Raw genomic sequence first — 24,046 nt, forward strand, 5'->3', positions numbered from 1 at the left:
GGGCGCAGAGACACCCGGACGCGCCGGCTCCGCACCCCCCCCCCCCCCCCCCGAGGGGACATCCATTTTTGTCTGGAGAACTCATTATATGACCAGTTTTGTCGATCCCCCAATGTTATATACTGTTATTTTTCTGCATATCCTCCTGAATTCTACGTCGGAGGTTGTTGGGAAATGTCTCTCTACCTAAAATGGCGCCCACACGAGGCGATAGGCCGCACCCCTCCTTCACCACCGAACTACTACAAGCTGTCTCATGCTATTGGTGGTCATGGGGAGATCTCTTCTGCTGCATTGGCCAATAATGTTAATCTATATCTTATGCCACTATTTTTACTGTACCGCTATATGTATAGGAGGCATGGCATACGTAGCCTCAAAGTTCTGATCCTTCAAATATCCTTTATATATGTGAGGCTTAAGGCACTGTTTATCATATAATTATGATCCATACTCCTTGCAATGTGGATATGAGGGCGCGTTCTCCCTCTGAGGCAGATTGTGACTCCGATCACTCATAATTCTGGGCACACGTTGTTATAATCTGCATCAGATTGTGCGAATCTCTATTTTATATATCAGGTACTGTCACGCCCTCTCGAAGTTATATTTGATGGTGGATTGATGTTGGATGGCCGTTGCCGGGGGTGGGGGACGGAGCCGGGGGACTCCGGCTCATGTTCGGTCTGTGTGCGGGCCCTGTCATCGTGCTGGCGCTCGCTTTCGCCGGTTGGTGCCTTGGTTCGTGCGCGGCCCCTACCACTGGGTCGGCTCCCTCGGCTCGGTCCCCCCCCGCCGGGTCAGTGTTCCCCCTCAGGCCGGGAGACTAGCCTTGACGAATACGGCGATGTAAAGACGGCTTTTCATGTATAATATGCCATACTGTAATGATATGAGGCGGGTTGGGGGCGACGGAACGGATCTACAGACGAGTGTAATTAGCAGCCCCCCGACGATGCCACCGATCCAGAGAGGCAGCTTTTATTTACAATGATATCGTCAATTAACCTCCGTTAATTATATCCTCAACGCAGCCTTAAATCTATCATTTTGATGATGTTTCTTCATCCTTTGACCAGCAGACGGCAGAGACGCGTTGAATCCTCTCCTTCCTCATTTATTACCTACGCGTCACTGTAGTGGTAAGTCTGCTGTCTTTGTACTCTCACGGAGGAAATATCCACTGTACACTGCATAACAATCTATACCTATATTAACCTAGGAAAAGCAGACCTCTATTGAGCTACTATATTACCATACTCCCTCTGGCTGCCTCTCTGGGAGTCCTGGCCGACTCTGGGGGCTAGATCTCATGTTATGCCATATAACCAATATGGTGCGTCCGGGCCTCTTTGCGTACACTTATACCAGCAACGTTCAAGAAATCTTTCCCCCAATACTTATTGGGAGTCCTTGGGTAGCGGAGCTCACACAGAAGATAGAAGTTGGTAGCCCCCCCCCGGGTTGAACTTCTCCGCAACCACACACAGAATAAGTATAAAGTTTATTCACCTGTAAGGTTAGTACTGTTTTAGCTAAGAAGGAGAGGGGAAGTTTGTTAGGGGTTAAGGGATTAAGGCAGATTCAGATTGGGTGAAGATGCAGGGTGGGGGGTTGTTTGGTTCCGCTGGTACTATACTATCTTTTATTTTTCAATTATTATGCATCACTTTTATGGGTCTAATACTACTGAGACACTATATGCTAACTATCACTACTTTCATAAATGACACCTAAACGGGAAAAGATCACCTGTATAATATGGAATGTTAGAGGTTTAAATTCTTCCTTTAAAAGGTCACTGGTATTTAACTACATTAAAAAATACTCGCCACATTTAGTCATTCTCCTGGAAACTCACCTCCACGGCAGCAAAACCCTCACGCTAAAAAAACCATGGGTGGGACATTACTACAACTCTACACATTCTTCCTACTCCAGAGGAGTAACAGTTCTAATTAAGAAAAATGTTCCTTTCCAACTCCTGGACCTTAAAATCGATAATCTAGGTAGATATGTTCTAATCCACGGGAAATTTCATGAAACCAAAATTGTGATTACTGGCCTATATAATCCTCCCCCGGGTACAATACACCTACTCAATGACCTGGCACAACTCTCCCTTAGCTACTCCACTCCCCACTGTCTCTTTTTGGGTGACTATAATATGGTGCCCTCTACTGTCACAGACCGATTACATTCCAAAGCACCCAACTCCTCCACCCTAACGGACTGGGCGCAAGCATACTCACTGACCGATATATGGAGGTGGAAATATCCAGATGATCCCGGTTTCACTTGCCACTCGGCCACATATCGAACGCTATCCAGGATAGATCTGGCCTTTGCCACGCCCTCTGCACAACAGCTGGTCCATGACCTTGCTTTGCTGCCCAGGGGTATTTCGGATCACACACCGCTCCTCCTCACTTTAGACCTCGGTAGCTCCATATCCACTACAATTTGGAGACTATCCCCTCACTGGCTATTAGAACCCAGGGTTAAATATCTAGTCCAGGATAGGATGAAAGAATACCACTCTCTAGACCATAACCCGGTCCCCCCCCTGGTCACCTGGGACGCATATAAGGCAGTTATCCGTGGAGCTTACATATCCAGCATAGCGGAGGAGAGGAGACAGTCCAATATTATACTCACCAACCTGGAGGAAAAAACTAAACAGGCTGAACAGGAATATACCACAAATCCAAATACCCAGACATATCAGCTATGGCAATCACAATTGCTATCTCTCACTAGCAAGCAGATTGATAATACAAGACGAGAACTCCAGTTAACTAAAATAAGACTTTTTGAGCAGGGCGACCGTACGGGGAAATTACTAGCCCGATTAACTAAACAGGACTGTGCCAGCACGCAAATAGCGTCACTACAAGTAGATGACGGAACCATTCTTACACATCCAGGAGACATTAATAATACTTTTTACTCTTACTATAGGAAGCTATATACCTCAACCGTGTCGAGGGCCCCGGCTGAAATTGATGCTTACCTACACTCCATCCCGCTCCCTTCTCTGGATGCAGATGAGACTGACTCATTAGAGGCAGACATATCACTTACTGAAGTGACCCAGGCTATACTCTCCCTTAAAAAGGGGAAGGCCCCCGGCTTGGATGGGCTACCATCAGAACTGTACTCCACATATAAGGGTCAATTCGCTGCACAATTACTAACTGTTTACAAGGAAATCCTGAGTGTGGGAACCATATCTCCCTCTATGACGGAGGCCTTAATTACCGTTATACACAAATCAGGACGTGATCCCACACTTTGCTCCTCCTACCGCCCTATCTCGTTATTAAATGTTGACAGCAAAATTTTAGCAAAAATACTCGCCCTCCGCCTCAATAAAGTCATCACCTCCATCATACACAGGGATCAGTCTGGCTTCATCCCGGGGAAGGGATGCGATATAAATCTTCGCAGATTATTTACCCATTTATCCGTACACCACACCAACCCCGGCAGTAGGGTAATTGCCGCCCTCGACGCTGAGAAGGCCTTCGACACGGTTGAGTGGCCTTACTTATGAGCTGTTCTCAAAAAATTCAACATAGGCCCTAAATTTATTACATACATTAAGGCCCTGTACCACTCCCCTAAAGCCAGAGTCCGCACTGGCAACCAAGTCTCCCCTTTCTTCTCCCTGGAGCGCGGTACTCGCCAAGGATGCCCCCTGTCCCCTGCATTGTTTGCCCTGGCCATAGAGCCATTGGCAGCACTACTCCGACTACAACCAGACATTCTAGGTCTACGGGTGGGCTCCCTTGAAGACAAAGTCTCACTCTATGCGGACGATCTGTTACTGTATCTAGCAGATCCGCACGCATCCCTGACATCAGCCCTAACAACAATAGAATCCTTTGGCTCATATTCCGGACTAGTAATCAACTGGCATAAATCCCTCCTTCTACCATTAGACTCCTTCCCTACACAATCTACTGTTAACACAAAACTACAAGTAGTATCCCAAATAAAATACCTAGGAATTACACTCACAACTAATATAAGAGATTTCTATGCTCTTAATATCACGCCTCTACTCACACAGGTCAAAGATAAGCTGAGAGCATGGGCTACTCTCCCAATATCGCTTATTGGCCGTGTCAATCTCATTAAAATGTGCATTCTACCTAAATTTATATATGTCTTTAGACACACTCCCATTAAATTACCAGCCAAACTGTTCATAACACTCGATTCCATTTTCTCCTCATTTATATGGAATGCTTCCTCTCCCCGCATTGCCTTGTCTAGCCTGCAGCTCCCGGTTGACCAGGGGGGGCTTGCGCTCCCTAAGATGAAGTTTTATTACTGGGCTGCCGTACTCCCTACCATTTACTGGTGGTTCGAACAGTCCCTGTACAATCCGGCCTCAGCACTGGAAGCATCAGTTATAGGCTCCCCATTGGCCTTAGCCAGTTTGCCCTTTAGGGGGTCCAAAGCTAGTCCTCTTCTCACTCAACCCATGATCACTACAGTGCAAATATGGGAAGAAGCTGGACGATTTATCTCCATTAAAGGCCAATGGTCTCCAGTTACCCCGCTCTGGAATAACGCTAAACTAGCTGAATTTCTCTCCATTCCAGATCCATCCATCTGGGCTAATAAAGGCATAACTAAGCTAAGAGATTTAGTGGAAGGTAATGAGATCAAGCAATTTAATGTTCTTAAACAACAATTTTCCCTTCCTAATTCAATGTATTTCCGTTATCTCCAAATCCGGCATGCATTCCACTCCCAATTCACTTCACCAAAACTGACTATGCAGGCGCACCAACTTGAAGACGTTTTATCCCACATTGATCAGACAGGCATTGTCTCCACAATCTACACCACGCTTATAAACACCAATAATCCCTGTAAGGACAAGCCCTGTCTGCTATGGAGGAAAGAGCTACCGGATCTCACTGATAATGAATGGAACGACTCAGTGTCTGTGTTCATCTCCACTCCGATTGCGGCCCGACACAAACTAGTGGCAATTAAATACCTGTATCAAGTATATCTTACCCCATACAAACTCTCTAAAATTGGCCCTGAATACCAAGATAGCTGTTGGAGATGCAAGGCTTCCAGGGCTGACTTTAATCACATCTTCTGGTCCTGCCCCAAGATCTCATACTATTGGCAGAACGTCCATGCCCTACTCTTCGAAATCGTAAGCCCCTTAATCCCACTTACACCTAAAAGTATGCTACTCAGCATCTTCAGCCCTACAACTCTCCCGGAAAAAAAACTATTCTTAGCTAGGTTACTTCTGTTTTATGCTAGGCGGCAAATTGCCATCAATTGGAAATCAGCTACTCCTCCCACCCTAGAGGCATTTATTTCGTCAGTTAACAACGATTTACCCATATATAAAGGGATGTATGTCAATAGGGGTTCACAGAAAAAATTCTATAAGATATGGACCAAATGGCTATCTAAATTCAAATTAGATATGTGATAATACCTATAATATGTATGTATTATGCTACCTATAACCCTAACTGCCTGTATATATTCCTTTTTGTTAGTGTATATCACTCTGTCATGATATGTGAGCCCATGTGTGATGAACCATGTACTTCCTCCAGCTGGAACCTTGAAGGGGGGGTGGGATGGGATGGGATCATGTAAATGTTGTTTTTTGTATTGTCTTATAAAAAGTTCAATAAAAATTGTTTTACAAAAAAAAAAAAAAAAAAAAAAATAATAATAGTACCGTATTAAATGCAAGGTGACCCACACTCATGTTCTGCCTATGGGGCCACTATACCTCATCACTTTTACCCTACACTTATGAAATAATAACAATTTATTAACCAGAACAGTTGTCTGTCCTCCTTTTCTTACAATACTTACAGTCACCTTGATGAAGTATCTGGTCCCCGGAATAAGTCCCTGCATGGTGTAGTCTAGGAAGAGCTCAGTGCTATTGTAGACTGTATTCCAGGCACTGCCATTATTGGCATCACTGGTGATGTGCAACAGATATCTTTCTAGGATTCCATTGGTGGTCCCTGGCTCCTCCCATCTACAAATGGAGAGAACAGCTGTTATTTTAAGTTATACGTCAAATACAGTTATTACACATTTTTTGACAAACAATGATCTTATTAAACATACATAATAGGCTTGACTTACTAAAACTGATGCTCAATGGGAACACCATAATCCAGCCAGAAAACCTTAACCAGTTCACCCCCAAGGGTTTTTATCCTAACGGACCAGAGCAATTTTCAGTTGTCAGTGCTCCTCCCTTTTATTCCCTAATAACTTTATTACTACTTATCACAAGAAAATGATCTATCCCTCCTTTTTTTTGCCACCAATTAGGCTTTCTGTGGATAGTACATTTTGCTAAGAATTTTTTTATTCTAAATGCGTTTTAAAGAGAAAAACAGAAAAAAAAGAAAAAAAAAACATTATTTCTCAGTTTTCAGCCATTATAGTTTTAAAATTAAGCATTCTCCTGTGGATAAAACAAACACATTTTATTTGCCCAATTGTCTCGATTATTAAACCGCTTAAAGTATGTCCCTATCACAATGTATGGCGACAGTATATTATTTTGAAATATAAGTGTTATTTTTCTGTTCTATTTTTTTTTTCAGGCCATAATTACAAGCCCCTATGTAATAAATTAAAATTAATTTTCCCCCATAAAATATAGATTAAAATAGCTGAGTCCCTAAGGCAACTATTTATTTATTTTTTTTAAGCTGATTTTTTTTTTACAAGTGGTTTTTTTGGGGGGGGAGGGGGGAGGGTTGGAAGTGTAATTTTATTAATGATGTGTATGTACTTGAAAATGTATGTATTTTGTAGGTGTAATATACTTTTTGACCACTTTTGACCACAAGATGGCGCTTGTGAACACGTTATAGGAAGTGTTCACTTTTTTTTTTACACTTTATTTAATCGTTACATTTCCTGTTTTTGTGAATGGACGTAGCCGCTGTTCGCGGTCATGTCCATTCACTCCAGGCACTGCGCTTGGGTAGAGGACCATTCGTCCTTCTTCCCCAATCACCCAGCACAGGATCCCGACAGAAACAGCGGCTGTAGCGGTGCGCACACGGTGGTAGCCGCGGTGGGAACGCGCAACCTATTAAAACGTCATGTTGCCGTTAATAGCGGTAAGCATGACGTTTTAATACGTTAGGATGTCAGTAAATGGTTAAAGTGGGGGTTCATAAAAGGTTAAAAAATTCTTAGTTGTTAGATTGAAGAGTCAAGCAGTGAATTTATTTACTTTAAAGCAGCAGGGTCAGCCATACTATGCCAAGAAAGAAAAAAAACACATATATAAGTAAATAACTACTTGTTCTACTTACATAGCATATGTATTGTCCTGACCACATTTTGATTTCAGTGAATTTTTTATAGTAAATAAAGAGAATTCTGTTCCTGGCATTTGCCATCTTGGTTCCCTCTAACTAAAAAGCCAATCCTGATGCCATTCCCTCCCTTATTCTCTTTTTTTCTCCTACAATCTGCTCTGATCTTGCTGTGCTTACATGTTTACAAAGCATGCTAGCTATGACAGACTGCAGCCTTATGATATTCAATCACATTGATTAAATCACATTGATATTCCCTCAGCCAATCCGTGAAAAGCAGAAATATGGGAGGGGTGATGACAAGCTTCCTTCTCATCGCCAATGTACCAAATAGAGCCAGGCTGAGAGATGAGATTTATTACAACAGAAACATTTCAGATTAAATTGGAGTGCTTGCAATGCAGGGTGAGGTTCCAGGTTGCATAATGAACAAAGTGCAGACAATCCCTCTTTAAAAAAAAACAAACCCTCAGGCTGTCTTAGATTTACTGAAAAAAAGTGTGTGCCGTGAAAGCTGCATGCAAACACAGTCATGCTAAAGCAATGGTTATTGGCACAATCTAATGAATAAAGCTCCTGATGCAGCAATGGGGATTAATACGTGATCAGCAGTGATGATCATAATCAACTAATTACGATTACGTGAAATTTTGCATACATTTTCGCATTTACGCTTATACGTAATTACGATTTGTAAATTCAATTGATTTCATATAATGATTCGTAAATTTGCCTAAAATTTTGCTTAATTTGCGCGTAATTTCATGCCGACTTTGGCAGTGAAAAGCAAAGCCCCCATATATGGTAGTTACACCAAAATTGCTACATATGTTAAGGAGAATAGTGAGTACAAATTAAAAGAAGAAATTTCCAAAAACACTTTGTAGTTTTTGAGAAAACTGATTTTAAAAATGCAAAGAAAGAATGTTTTTCAAACACAAAAAAATGACCGTTCAAAAAAAAATTTCTTTGCATATTTAAAACTACAAGGTCTTTTTGAAAAATTCTTTTTTTGACTTGTACCCACTATTCTCCTTAACACGTGTAGCAATTTTGGTAGCAATAGCATGTATGGGGACTTTGCTACTAACTGCTAAAGTTGGCACAACATTTTGCGAAATTGTGCCAAAATTATGCAAAATTATGAAATATTATGACATACTAAATTAATTACGATTTTCCCTGAAATTTTGCATTACGATTACAATACGTAAATGCGAATTTCGATACGGAATTTTGCATATGCGAAATTTCGGCCTACCACTAGTGATCAGGCAAGGCCCAGTGGCCTGAGCTGGTATTACACACTCCCCTTTCAGCAACTTCCACTTTGCTTTGGTCATGTGACCACTATTCTTTGGTTAAAAAGGGATATGGGCTTAAAGGACACCCGAGGCGAAAATAAACTATTGAAATAAACGATTCTATCTATCTTCCTTCTTGTAAAAGTGACTTTTTTTAAGATATTCCACAGTTTTATTTTATGTTTAAATCTACTTTTTAAGTTTTAACTGTTTTATTGTTTTTGCTCAATGACACATTCATTGAAGTATGCCAGAGCTAAAATCTATGAACTATTGACTCTTTTTATCTCTTTCCTGCTCTCAGAAGCCATTTTCTGCTAGGAAAGTGTTTTATAGTTGGAATTTCTTATCAGTGAGGGTCACACTGTAGTCACTTCCTGTCTGAGTCAGGACTGAGTCAGCCACTTACATACCTGATATTTAACTCTTTCAGGCAGAGAAAGAAAAAAAGGAACACAGCATAGTTATTTGTGTGCTAGGCACTGTACATACGCATGTCTATCTCATCATGTCACAAGTCACCTCGGGTATCCTTTAATGTAAGATGGGAAACTAATTTTGCAAAGTATCCCTATAGTTTAAGTTAGAACTGCAGATATACAAATGACGTACTTAACATGAATACTTGTAGAGTTGAGAACCGTCAGCACTGGCGGTAGCAGTCGTTCCGGTGGCAGCTGCGTGGTTACCAAGGTGACTTCAGAGCTGTTTGTACAACCAACAAGCGTGCAGGCGCTGACCAGAAAGCGATGTGCTGTAAAAGTTCCCAGACCTGGAAGGCAAATGTGATAGGGTTGTTTTAACGCAATGACAAGTCATCTTAAAGTTTTCTGCAAGATTACCTCTTCACCTTTCCAAATGTTTCATCACTTTTCATCTGAGGGCCTTTTGGGATTATCAAAAGCTTTTTCAAACCTTTGTGCAATCGTTATCGTTTTTGCCTAGAAGGCTAATGTACAGTATTGCAGATAAGAGACGTTGCTGTGTTCTGTAATGGCAATCAGATGTCAAGATACCGGGCGTTGTGTATTAAAGAAAAGATTACACACTGTTTCACTGCAGTCCAGCCACACAATATTGCTATTCAAAGTAATATCCCACATTTGTTTGAAAAAAAAATGCCATGACTGACATACAGTATCAATGCTAAGCAAGTCAATATGCAATCCAAAGTCTATATATATACTTTTCACTGTCTTTGCCTCATGCAAAAAATAGGGGCGCTAGTAAAAATGGGCGTCGGGTGAAACTGATATAAGTCTAAACGATAAATACCATTGTGAATTGGGTGCCAGGTGAAAATAAAAAAAGATATTTAGTGGTAATGATGATAGTAAAACATTGGTAAATTTTGCCAATATTTTACTAAAATTATACCTAACCATACTCTCACATAGAATTCTCCCCCACCCGACGCCTAACCCTAAAACCCACTTTCCTGACACCTTACCCTAATCTAAAACTTTGCAATTACATTTTAAAATGATAATTTTTAAAAAAGAAAAATCGTTAAAAACAAAACACCAAATATTTTAATAACTATAACTTTTTTAATTTTCAAAATTTAAAAATTTAAAAAAAACCTATAACAATCTAATCTTCTGATATAAATTTCAACAACTAGAACCTTCTAATTTTTAAAACAATATTTATCTGGCGTCCAAATGTCTGCTTTTGGCACCCAATAGCCGATATTTGTATTAGCACCTGTGATGGCGCCAAAACCGTCCATTTCTTTTTGTTTCCGTCTTTGCTCACCTCACAGACAAGTTTGCTCCCCACCTAATGAAACGTTTCCATTAGGGTGCCACGTCCATTTACGAAACAGATGCAGCAATCGTGCTGATGCAAATGCTATGTTAATTTAATGCAAATATACGCAGCGTGTAATTCAAACTGGAAGTCCTGGAAACAGGAAAGGAGGCACAGCCATAAAAACTCTGATTGTGACTCTTTGTCACTGTACAAAAAAATGTGTTATTATGCGTCGTTATTGGAGAGACTTCCCCGCTTTCTGTCCTTAGGAGAAGGTAAATAACATTCTACAACATAATAATAAAATACAAAAAGAGTTCTAACCCCTCACTGCACTAAAGCAAATCAGATATAAAATACTGATGTTTCATCCAAATAATATTAATAATAGTAATATAATTAAAGGCATCCTGAAGTGAGAAGAATATGGAGGCTGCCATATGAATTTTAAACAATACCTAGGGCCGGCGTTACCATAGAGGCAAAGGGGGCAATTGCCCCAGGGCCCCAGAGCCTGTAGGGGCCCCCAAGGTGTCTCTCCCCAACTTAACTTTTGCTCCCCAGGGCCCCTACACAGTCTTCAGCAGAGCCAGGGGGTGTCAGCCCCTGGCTCAGGTTCCCTAGGGGGAAATCTGGCTGCAACAAAGGGTCTCTACTGCCGCTTTTTGGTTGGGGGTATCTATTTGGGGGCCCCCAGGTTAATTTTGCCCAGGGGCCCCATTGTTACTAGAACTGGCCCTGACAATACCAGTTGCCTGGCAGCCCGGTCAATCCTCCATGCATGCATGAGTAGGGTTTGAAACACACACCTGAAACGAGAATGTAATCTTGTCTAATTGTTGTCAGAAACAACTGATCTGCATACTTGTTAGGAGTCTATGGCTATAATTTTTAGAGGTAGAGGGTCAGCAGTACAGCGAGGCAGTCTGCATTTTTTAAAAGGAAATAAATATGGCAGACACCATATCCCTCTCACTTCAGGTTCCCTTGAAGTGCTGAATTTATAGAAAATGATAGAAGGCAGTTTCATAGTTCAAAATATTCACATTTTATTTTTCAAATTATTCAGTGTAAAGAAAGATGCCCCATTTAGCATCCATGGTTATAAAACATGAGTGCTGTGTTACCTACCGTAGAGGTCGTATCAGGGCCTAGTACTACAGGATAATTTTTTTTATCATAAATAGGGTGAAAATGCTTTGGGGTATTTTTTTGCATATTTGATTCTGCATAGGAGGACCACTGCTTTGGTAAATTAGGCCCTATAGTTCCATAAGATGTTATTGCACAAAGCCTGATCTTTATTGCTAGGAAAATATTTACACGGTATAACATCACACATGTGGATGGATTGTGGATCTCTGTTGGAGGAATAGAATTATTTACCATAAGTACGGGATTACTTTTACACTATGCGCAGCTGTGCCTGCGGCGAAAATGAGCAATCATTATTTTATTAAAACAATGGTTTGTATGGAGGCAGATTAGAGCCACGCTGCTTATTAAACCCCCACTTTATTATTTAAAACCAAAATAACTAAATTAGACTTCACCTTCAAAAGTTTGTCTAGCCAATAAACAGTTGTTAAAGGGGAAAAAAGTATCATTAGCATTAATGTTTTCCTTTTACCGCCAGGCAAACAGGAAAAACTGAATTTAAAGGGGGTTGTAACATCCAAAAATAATAGTTAGTGCCCCAAATATATGCATAAATCTCTTTTCTTTATAAAATAGGTACCTATATTTTTTCACCTGGTCTGTTTGCCTTTACTGAACTGTGCCAAACTGAGCAGTGCCAGCAAAATGCTGGGAAGTCTTTCTTCAGCTATAGTAACAAGCGTATCTCAAAATGCAAATAACATAAAATCTCCATTTCAGATAAGATAAAGACACTATGACCAGAAGGAAATTGACACCCCCCATTTGAAGAATTTACAGTGATGCAAGCCTGTTATATAGGTAGTGTTTTCTGTGGGAAGCAGACAGTATGACAGTATTCTGTAAAATATACCAATAGAAGGAAGGCAGGCACTCAGTAAAAACAGTGGATAATGGCAGCTGTATATTGATGGTAAACCCCAGCAGAAGCTACGTGCTCTAGACAGTGCCAGACTTTTTTGCTTTGTTCTTTTTTGAAGAATTCTGTAAAATAAGCAGTAAATGGACTCTGAGCTGGGTTAAAAAACAAAGGGGGCATACTCTATGTGATGTCACAGAGAAACAGTAAAGAGGGAAGCCAGCAGTTCTTTTTTTCATATCACATTTCTCTTAAATCTGACAGTGAACATTAAAAACAACAGGACAGGTAATTAAATACATCTTTTTTTTTTTATTTAATGATTTTTTTTTCAGTCAATATGCAGTTTCATCCCACTTTAAAACAAATTATTATGCAAAAATTCAAAAAATTGGCAGTTAGTCAGTCCTCACTGGTGGTGTCTTGGCCCAAAGCTGACAGAGCTGAGGGCCAGTAGTAAATTAAACCTGACACTTTAAAGAGAAACCGTAACCAATAATTGAACTTCATTCCATCAGTAGCTGATACCCCCTTTTACATGAGAAATCTTTTCCTTTTCACAAACGGATCATCAGTGGACTCTGTATGGCTGATATTGTGGTGAAACCCCTCCCTCAGTGTGATGTCAGGACCCTGGTCCTGACATCACACTGTGGGAGCCTTGTTGCATTGTGGGAAATAACAGCTGTTTCCAACTGCCAAAAAAGCAAGCAGCAGTTGCTTCCAGTGACATCACTTGCTAGCAGTAAAAATGTCACCATGTGATAAATGTCAGATTGTAAATCAGGGAGAGGAAATATTTTACAATGGGCAAACACTGACTAAGCATTTATACATAATTATTGTAAAAATGAAGCACTTTTGTTCATTACGTTATTTTCACTGGAATTCCACTTTAATTTGCAGCAAAACCAATTGAATAGCTTTGAGAGAGAAAGCAAAAACTTTTCAGTAATCTGATTTGTCCAACACTCTTCAGTCTGGACCACCAGACATGTTCCACACTCCACTGTAGATGCCTAAAGAAGTCAGGGACACAACCTCTCCCATAAGACTCTTCACAAAGTTTGGCGGTGATACATCATTAACTTAAAGTGAACCCCCAGGCTAAAAATCGACTCTGCATCACTGAAACAGCCTTGTGTTTCTTTAACAGTTTCACAGCATCAGAACTTTGTTTCTCCTATACGAGCCTCATTTTTAGCTGCACAGAAGAAAACTGCCTGGGCAGTTTTCCCCTTATGCTGTGCAAAGCATGATGGGATTTCTGATGTTGTTGTTCTCGTTCTGCTGTTTTGGTGCAATTTTTTTTTTTACATTTTGAATTTGACATTTGAAGCCTAGTGTGTGCAGCTGGGAGGGGTTATCAGGACACAGGACAGTTGTAACTGTGCCTCATGCTCCATGTCACCTGCCCCCATGACAAAGATGGCGGCCCCTGTGAATCACAAACATTTGCGTGTTCTTTTAAAACAGGGTGGGTAAAAGATTATATTACCTATCTATTCTAATTAACATAACTAATGTAACTTAATAACAGTATGTTTGTTTAGGCTGAAGTTCCCCTTTAAGACACAGTTCCTTGCCTCCAGTGGAGGAGAAGCACCAGCCTGGTGGTGGACACAAAGCTAGAGATGTTCAAGTAGATGATAATTTTGAGTAGATGGCAACTTTATGTTAATGTTATGCAAATGTATGCAGCTCAGTTCAGGACTGATAATCAAAATCATCAGCTACTGCATTTTATTGGTGAAGTTCCAAGCTGCACACATTTGTATAAAATAAATATAAAGTTTGCATCAGCTAAAAATGATGTGTAGATGAGCGATCTGCCTGTCTTGTTATTTCTGAAAACCAATGAACCAGTCCTCTCCTACTTTCTGGGTTATACATCCTGCCCTTTTCCCTTTCATTGTTTCCAGAGGTTGTTTTGTCTCTTTTACATAGGAGGCTGAATACAGTGAATTTGCGGCCTGTTAACTACTGCTCCCTTGCAATAGCTGGCAGCTTGGTAGCGCTTGGTAATGCAGAGGTGGCCACATCCCTGAGTCTCATCTGCTCCTCAATAGGGATGTCGCAAACATAAAATTTTCAGTTCGCTAGCGGCAAACAAAAACTTCCGCAAATGTTTGCAAACAGGCAAATCTAGCGAACCGCCATAAACTTCAATGGTAAGGTGAATTTCGAAAACCTACAAAGAATGTTTCTGGCCACAAAAGTGTTGAAAAAGTGGTTTCAAGGTTTCTAACACATGGACAGGGGAATGCCGAAAGAAGATCCATGCCAAAAGTCCCACCAAAAATTACGGAATTGACAATGTCGGGTTTTAATCTATAAAGGGCAGATATCACCTAATGCATAGCTCTGGGTGACAGTGGGCTGTGGAGAGTCACACAGAGAAATGCAATAGTACTATCAGAATACTGTGAAATAATAATGCACTGTAGTGGTTCTGTGCCTTCAACTTAATGAGGCAACAGCACACAGCTCTGGGTGTCAGTGGGCTGTGGAGTGTCACACACACACACACACACACAAAAAATACCGCAGGAGACCGATGTGCTAGCCCTCAAAAGGGCTGTTTGGGGTGCTTTCACAGCAAGTGCGGAACAAGAACACAGGCCTAGCTAATGCTTTCCCTACCTATCTGCAGCAAGTCTGACCCTGCTCTCACTAACAGTCAGCAGCCAGCAGAGAATAAATCTAATATGGCCACCGCAACTGCTTTTTGATAGGGGAGTGGGGGCTCCAGGAAGGGGTGCTAGCTGATTCGCTGCCATGTGTCTGCTGACTGTGAGGTAAGGGGTATAGGGGGCGAATCAAACCAAATGTTCGCTGTTTGCCGCAAATGCGAACAGCCTGATAGTCACAGAATACTGCTCGCTGGCAAACAGTTCGGGCCATCTCTACTCCTCAATCCTGGTCTGGTATGCTGGCTCCTCCACCAGAGACAGATACAAAATACAGAGTCATCAGATCGATGGAGAGGATTATCAGGAGATCTTTTCCATCACTTGATCTCCTCCATATTATCAGACTGCACTCCAGAGCATTGAGGATTGCCAATAACCCCTCACTCCCTGGCCACCACTTTTTCAGTTGTCTACCATCAGGCCGCAGGTTCCGGACCATCTCTACCAAAACTTCAAAACATAAGAACTCCTTTTTCCCTTCTGCAGTCAAACTCTTAAACTCCATCCAGGCCATCCCAACTCCAGCGCTGTCCCCCCTCACAGTCTTCCCACCCTAAGGTTGCCATATGGATAGACTGTCTAGTGGAATGCTACTTTCATAACGTTTAAATTTAAGTATCTAATTTTGTGTTTTTTTGCTGTCCTTTGTTGCACTATTACTGTGCCTTGCTGTACTGTTGCACTGTGGTTGTTGCTGTACTAGCATACAATTGTTATACTATCATGCACTGTTGTTGTACTATCACTGTTCCTTATAGTACTATGACTGTGGTTTTTTTTAACTATTCCTACTGTCCACTGTGCCTTGATGTACCACTCCACCTCTACTCTGAGCCACGCAATGTGCCAAACCCAATTCTGGGCATTTGAACACCGCATGTCAAGAACTAAAGGCTCATACACATGGGGCACAACTGTCGCCACAAACATGTGGCATGCGCATGTCTGGGCGACAGTTGCCCCGTGTGTATGAGGCGGGCACCCCGAACTGTCGCCGGAGACAGCAGTTGCTGCGCGATTGAAAAGTTCAATCGCCGGCAACTTCTGTCTCCGCAACTGTCGCTAGTCCACCACGCCTACTGCGTGTGTATGTGCGGACTAGCGACAGCTACCCACAGCCAGAAGGGAGCTTCCAGCGGGGGGACAAAAATTTCGGCGACAGCTTCCGCCGCGTCTCTGCCTGTTGGGCAGAGACGTGTAAACAGCTGTCGCTTAGGCGGAGCTGTCGCCGAGCTGTTGTGCACACGTCTCCTGTGTGCTAGCAACAGCAACAACAGTAGCCCATGTGTATTGCCATTTCAATTGCAGCCAAAGGTTGCTGAGTGGCCTGCAGACAGGTTGCTGAACTGCCCAACAAGCCCACAGTTCAACCTGTGAAAGAGGCCCATGTGAAAGGCAGATCATGTGACTCTCTCCTAAGCTACTGTAATCAACAAGTTTTCACACAGAATCATCTGCTGTCACGTTTATTTTGATTCACTTACAAACTGATACATTCCTTTCGATTCCATCAAAACTCAGGAACAATACCTTTTACTGTCAAAATAAAGGTTTTCTTCTTTTGAAAGATAATAATTTCGATAGGAGGGATTAGCTAACTCATTAAAACCTGTTTTCAAATGGTTGATTGAGCTTATCTGATCTCTAGAAGATAAAGTGTGAGGAGAACAAGTAGATGCTCATGCCGGGGTGAGAGGTCTTGCCTTATATCTGATGCTATCGGCTATAAATCCATGCTAGACGTACCAGGCAGGAGAGATGCAATTTATGTTTTCTCCACTAAGCTGTCAAGATGTGCTCATTTTTAAAGCAGAACACCAGCACATTTTATTTTTTAAAATGTATGTATGTGTAATCTTAAAAAAAATCCACTTGTTAAAGAGTAACTGTCAGGCTGCAAAAGCTAATTTAAACCTCTATTCTCCTGTGTTAAACAGTTTAGAAGGAAGCCAAAAAGGCAATACTGAAGTTAAAAATCTCTCTTACTATGATGTGTGCTGAACAGCAAGCCTCTATATTCCCAAGCTCCTAAGGAGGCAGGCAGGCCGCATAACAGATACTGCAAAGCATTCTGGGGCTGCCTCTTCTCCCCACTGTAGTACCTTGGGCCATACCCTTCATTTCCCTATCACGCCCTAAGGCTGATTTTACAGTGAGAAGTTACAGGCTCATGTTACAGCAGCTTGTAATAGCAGCCAGCACTGAAAAATCGGAAGGCACATGTTCTGTTAGAGTATACTGCATGAGTCCGCTATTGTTCCTAGCCACATGGCTAAATAATATTCACTGCACAGTAGTGTTGTCCATTAGGATCTTTTTTGTGAGTCGAATCATCAGGAAGCAGGGAGGATATGACATCACAATTAGCTTCATAGGAGACAGACAAACATGGAACCTGCCATGAGCTGTCAGGAGCATCAATCTCTGCAAATACTATATAAAAATTCTGTGAAATCCAAACGTGGACAGTGAAATGCATATGTAATGTAAGTACAGCCAATATTTAGCTACTGATATATGTGTTTTTTTTCTCTGAGACCCTATACCTAACAGCTCCTCTTTAAAGGGGAATATTATTTTGATGAGAAAAACTCAGTGCTTTCAGTTCTGTTCATTGTACTTCAACAACAAATTTCAGCTGGATTACATTGAGTTCATTTTCCGGAAAAAAATAATTCCGTAGCAGATCAGGTCAATTGTGTGCTACGGCAGACACCTGATATTGTCTAATTGGTTATTAACTGACCTTCCCACTATAATACAACTCAAGAATCTAGCAAATCAAAACATATTGATGGAGAAATCCATCATAGCTAGATTATCCCCAAATGCAGATACCACCTATTGGGCTATAGATTAAATTCCAAGGCTGGTAATTTAGCACAATCAAAACTTTCTCATGGGGCACTACAGTTGTGAGTCAAGTGCACTAAGCTGTTACCAATAAGGACACAACCACAAACCACAATACACCATTACAACTGGCAATACATCAGTGAAATGGTTTTGGCATTTACACATGTTTAGTGGTAATAACAAAACATTGTGGACACTATCTTATTGGATGATTGTAGCTACAACCTATGTTTCTGTTTTGTTGTTTATTTGATGTTGAATTATTATCATTGTTTTTATGGGGGGGGGGGGGGGTTATCTAATATCTTTGATCCATCCCTTATATTGGATCAAATTTATATTGCACTGAGACATGTTGTTCGTACCCAAAGTATTGTCTCAGGGACAGCATCACCTCTAACTCTGTATAATGCTTTATTCTTACTCATATTAGCTCTTGCTGGTTTCCAAAGTTGAAGGGCAACTCCCCAGGTAACCAATGATTGAGCTAAACAACTAAACCACCCACCAGAGGCTGTTTCCTACTATAACTCAGTGCTTAGCTATGTAGCAGTTTGTTAGTTTGTGATAATGTTCAAATACTCCTTCATACTGCACATTGCATAATGTTTAATATATGCATATAGTAAAGTGGTTTATTGTATGTTTAAAAAAAAAAATTGGGTGCTACGATCTAATAGACAGCTATGTTAATTATCTGTAATAGGGCACCCAAGTGTTTAGGCCAATTTGGCTAGTAGCGATCGGCTACTACATAGTAAACAGTGGCATAGCTACAGACCTCGGGGCCCGATGCGGAATTTGGACCCAGGCCTAACCTGACATTAATGTTCTCCCTCACACACCAGTAAAGTAGCCAGAAATAACCCCCCTCCCACCCCAGGGTGGTAGCTAGATGGGCTACCTCCTCCCTCCCCGGTATAGTAGCTATATGTGCCCAACTCCCTCCCCCCATATAATAGCTAGGTATAGGTGCCTCCAGTATAGCTAACCAGGTACTATATATTCCCCCAGTATAGGGTGCCAGGTATAGGTGTCCTCAGTATAGCTAGCCAGGTATAGGTGCTCCAGAATACAGGGGCGTAACAATAGACCCTGCAAGGGATGCAGCTGCAGGGGTCCCAGAAGCTGCAGGGGGCCCCACGGGAGGAGAAGTTTTTTTTCCCTGTCCTGAGAGACTGACAACTAAGGGCACAGAGAAAAAAAAGTTTCTGCTCTCTGCACAATTGTTCTAATGACTGCATCTGCTCAGCCACTGATAAAAATCATACAAGGTTTTGTAGACAGTCCCTATTCAGTGTGCAGCAGGCTCTTGTGTACAGCACCCTGCCCCCAACCTCTCTACCCCTCTCCAAGTGCTGTGTACTGTAATGATGCTGGAGAAGTCTGCAAAGCCAGTTCTGCTCCATCAGAGATGGACAGAGTGAGTGTAATAAGCTGAGGCTGGGAGCTCGTCTGTCGGTTTTCTGTATGCATTTTCTGCACACGTGTGTCTGCATGTGTGAAAACATGCATGTTTTATCACAGAAGCTAATGTAATATAGAGAAAATGCCTTCAGTGCTTCACTGCTGTCTGTTTTTATCTGCATGGGGAAAAACACATTCAGGTGTGCACTACACAACTGAATAACATTGGTTCTCTGTTTATCTGTGCAGGAAACGAGAGGGGGAGGGGGCCCATCCAAATTTTCGCAGTGGGGCCCAGTGATTTCTAGTTACGTCCCTGCCAGAATAGCTTGCCAGGTATAGGTGCCTACAGTATAGGTATCCAGGAATAGATGCCCCAGTATAGGTATCCAAGTATAGATGCCCCCAATATTGGTTAGCCAGCTATAACCTCTGCGACCGTGGACCCTATGCCACTGATAGTAGTTAATGGTTGTAGTTGGAATTGCCCTTTGCTTTCATTACAGCCTTGAGTCTGTTAGAATACAACTTTGCACAACTGTGCAATATTTGTCCACTCTTTACTCTATCCAAGCTCATTCAGATTCGATGATCACCATTAATAGACTGCAATCTTCAAGTCATGCCACAGATTTTCACTAGGGTTTAAGTCTGGGCTCTGACTATCATTTTAGACCCCAAAGCAACAAAATCTGTCGTGAAGGGAACATGATCTATTTCTATATCCTCTCTATGAAACCAATCTATATCTGCAGACTTGAAACATAGACGTGGACCCGCTGTATGTAAAGATAGCAACTGATTACTTTTTTTTTCTTCGCGTCTGCTATCCGCATATCCTTTACATGCCATTTCAGCAAAGAAATACATTAGCAATCACAAAACAGTAAAAAGCGAAACTTAATGAAAAAAGAGCCCTCTTCAGTTTTCTCTCTGTTTAGCATTTAGCATGATGATCAGATTACTATACACAGTGTGTTGTCCTCACGGTCCCTGCCTGGGCTATTAAAAGTGACACCACCTCCTTCACCATTTGCTTGATTACATCATTTGCATAAAATCAACCATCTCACTCCACAGAGAGGAATAATAAATAACATATTCTGGTAGTTATGATATAGACACGGATGCGGAGGAATTTCCCAGCTTCCTCGGGTCCCGTCTTGAGGATTATGGACATTCTGATGATTGCCGTTATAAGTCACCCAATCTCCAGGAATGATGAGCGTCTCTCTCTCTCTCTCTCTCTCTCTCTCTCTCTCTCTTTCTGCCATTGATTTCTTGCGGTGTTGGGAAGAATTGCATTGATCTCAATTTGCACAAAAATGATTGGCCAGAGAGAAAATGATTTTTCTACCGACTTATGGCAGAAAACTGCAGAACGTTTATCCGATGATTAATTTTCATATTAGAAAATTAGAAAGCCATTTGCGTCCTTCGAGGGTTTTTAATTGCTCGGAAGTATTAGATTCGGTACATTATCTCTGTCTATAATATTGAGGACGGGTTGCTCTCGGGCCACCCACAAAATATTAATACCTTTCCCGGGCTGTTTGATAGCACATCTTTATCAATGTCAGATCAAAAGTTTACTCGCTAAAGTATCAGCGTACTTACCGTTCAAAACAATGAAGAAAGACACGGCACTCTGGAGCTGTATGCAGCAACAAGCTGTATTGGAGCAGTCACCTGAGGAAGGGCTCCGCCCGAAACATGTAGTGTCATCGCCTGCTCCAATACAGCTTGTTGCTGCATACAGCTCCAGAGTGCTCATCGCCTGCTCCTAGGTACTAACAGCTTATCGCCTGCTCCTAGGTACCAACAGCACAAATGACTGAATAGTTTGACTAGACCTTCCCAGAGGAGCTGGTAAGGTACTAACAGTCACTGGAGCTATGCAAGTAAGTCTGAACCTCACCAGAGGGGCTGGTAGGTTCTAATAGCTAGAGCACCTCACCAGTGGCTAGGGCCCACTGGTGAGTAGAGTAGTCAGACAGGCTAGGTTCAATAACAGGCAGGCGGAGATAGTACCAAATCGGCAGCAACAGCACTGCGAGACAAAAAATATTGTGATGAAGCACTTACAGTTAAGTCAGTTGTTTCAGGTGGGATGCGATGCGGGTGTGGTGGGCGCCAGGTCTAGATCCCCCTGCGGACGTCCGTTTCGCGCGTCTAGCGCTTGTTCACCGCAGTGGCGGAAAGATGGGGGCGGGCCATCTCGGCGCGAGCTTCATACTCATGTCACGGCGGCACTTCCGCCTGCGTCAACCAGCCACGCCCCCAGTTTCCATGGCAGCCATTGACGCCCGCCCGCCTCGTATAGAGGACGGAGAGCGTCCTTGTAACTAAGCAATATGCGACACACCAGCCGGAGCGCCCAGCCAGGCCAATCAGCGCCCAGCTGCCAGGCACGTAAAAAAGAGAGAAAAGAAGATGAATAAAGTACATCTAAAAAGCCTACTATATTAGAGGCATGATAGCGTGGCAGCACGGGCGGTCAAGGCACGGTCAGGCGCCCAGGCAGTTGTATGCCGCAACTGTATACAAAGTTGCGCATGAAAACATGTAAAATAGAGTAAAAATGAAGCCGGGGAGGGAGAGAGGACGGAGGCGAGGGGGACAAAGCCAAAAGTCGCAGCATAGGGAAAGACACTACCAGGGCCAAGGTAAGCGTAGGAACCAGAGGGAAGGGGTATCGTGGAGTGTGGTCCCCAAGAAAGGGGGGGGGGGAAGAGGAGGGAGAAACCCGAAGCCAGAAGATAAAGGTGGCTGCACATGTATGTGCAGCAGAGGGTGGTTAGCTGCACAGACATGTGCAGCAGGGAGGGCAAAGATGTCTCAAGGAAGTCAAAAGACCCAAGGGGGGAAGGGAAAGGAAGGAGAAAGACCCCTTAGGTATTCCAGAAGGAAACACCGACACCTTCACGCAGAGTGTGTTAAAAAGCACCAGTGGGAAGGGACATGCACAGAGACGGGGGCAGGGGCTAGACGCGCGAAACGGACGTCCGCAGGGGGATCTAGACCTGGCGCCCACCACACCCGCATCGCATCCCACCTGAAATAACTGACTTAACTAAGTGCTTCATCACAATATTTTTTGTCTCAATAAACAAAGATTTGAATCGCAGTGCTGGCTGTATCCCGCCTCCCTCTCTACAAAATACGATTATGCCTACATGCAATTACTACTTGTTACAGAGACTCTGAAGTGTCCGAAAATACAGCTTTTTATTGCAAAAAGCTGTACAACATTATTGCCCTAACTAAAAGGCTGCATCCCCGCTGCTGAAATCTGACTAAATCCCCCCAAATTCCCCGGGGCACACTGCGGGGAGCGCTTCCGTGAGAGGCAGAGCTTTAAGCTGCAGCTCTGCCTCTACACGCGTCTATCAGCGCGTATCTCCGCCTCCGCCCGCCCCTCTGTCTTCCTTCACTGAGAGGGGCGGGGAGAGGCGGAGATACGCCCTGATAGACGTGCCCCGGGGAGTTTGGGGGGATTTAGTTAGATTTCAGCAGCGGGGATGCTGCGTTTTAGTTAGGGCAATAATGTTGAACAGCTTTTTGCAATAAAAAGCTGTATTTTCGGAGTTCTTTAATTTAAATGATTTTGTATAAACATTCATAATTGCTCATAACTTTGTGACAAATTTGGCTGTGTGTATAGCAAAGCCCCCATACTTACTATTGCTACCACAATTGCTACATATGTTAAGGAGAATATTGGGTACAAGTTAAAAAAAATTTTTTTTCAAAAAGACCTTTTAGTTTTTGAGAAAATAGATTTTAAATATGCAAAGAAAAATGTTTTTTAAACTCAGAAAAATTACAGTTTAAAAACCCTTTTTCTTTGTAATTTTAAAATCAGTTTTCTCAAAAGCAACAAGGTCGGCACAAAATGAATTACACTTTTCTCAGAAATTTTGCATTACGATTACAGTGCGTAAATGTGAATTACGATGCGTGATTACGCATAGGCGTAGTTTCTGCTCACTGCTATTGGTGTTCAACACCGGGGGTATTGTGGAGGTGAAGTCTTGTCTAGCACTGAAAGGGTTATACTACACTTTTTAAAGAGAGTCTGAAGCGAGTAAAAAAAAATCGCTTTTTAGCTTATAATCAACATGGGCATGCTTGCCCCAGCTAAAACGCCGCTATCTCACGGCAGAACGAGGGGTCTTTACCCCCCAAATCCCCTCCGCGCTGTGCCGGGATGGCTTCCTGCTTGAGGCAGGGCTAACGGCCGCAGCTCTGCCTCTCCACGCGTCTATCAGCGCTGATCGCCGCCTCTCCCCGCCCCTCTCAGTCTTCCTTCACTGAGAGGGGCGGGGGAGAGGCGGAGATCCGCCGCTGATAGACGCGCATGGAGGCAGGGCTGCAGCCATTAGCTCTGCCTCCATGAGCAGCAAAATCTACGACCAAGTTGGTCGTGGATTTTGCAGGGGGGGGGGATTTGGGGGTAAAGACCCCTCGTTCTGCCGCGGGATAGCGGCATTTTAGCAGGAGCAAACATGCCCATGTTGATTATAAGCTAAAAAGCCATTTTTTAACTCGCTTCAGAGTCTCTTTAAGGTGAATATTGTATCAGGTGGATTATGGGGGTAATTCTTTAGATGCCCATAGTAAGTCTGCCTATACAGCCATTTAAAAAAAAAACGGCACTAA

General features: G+C 42.6%; 1 protein-coding gene across 7 annotated transcripts in view; it reads right to left on the reverse strand.

Moving 5' to 3' along the window:
* Positions 1–24,046, reverse strand: part of USH2A (usherin) — a 1,078,291-nt gene that overhangs the window by 543,563 nt on the left and 510,682 nt on the right. For all 7 annotated transcript variants that reach the window (XM_068232882.1, XM_068232881.1, XM_068232884.1 and 4 more), the window contains 2 exons: positions 9,269–9,428; positions 5,872–6,043 (listed from right to left, as the gene is read on the reverse strand). In XM_068232882.1, coding sequence (XP_068088983.1) covers positions 5,872–6,043; positions 9,269–9,428 — 332 coding nt within the window. The remainder of the gene's footprint in view (positions 1–5,871; positions 6,044–9,268; positions 9,429–24,046) is intronic.

This window comes from Hyperolius riggenbachi, chromosome 4 (genome assembly GCF_040937935.1).
Source record: "Hyperolius riggenbachi isolate aHypRig1 chromosome 4, aHypRig1.pri, whole genome shotgun sequence".
In the NCBI taxonomy this organism is placed as follows: domain Eukaryota; kingdom Metazoa; phylum Chordata; class Amphibia; order Anura; family Hyperoliidae; genus Hyperolius; species Hyperolius riggenbachi.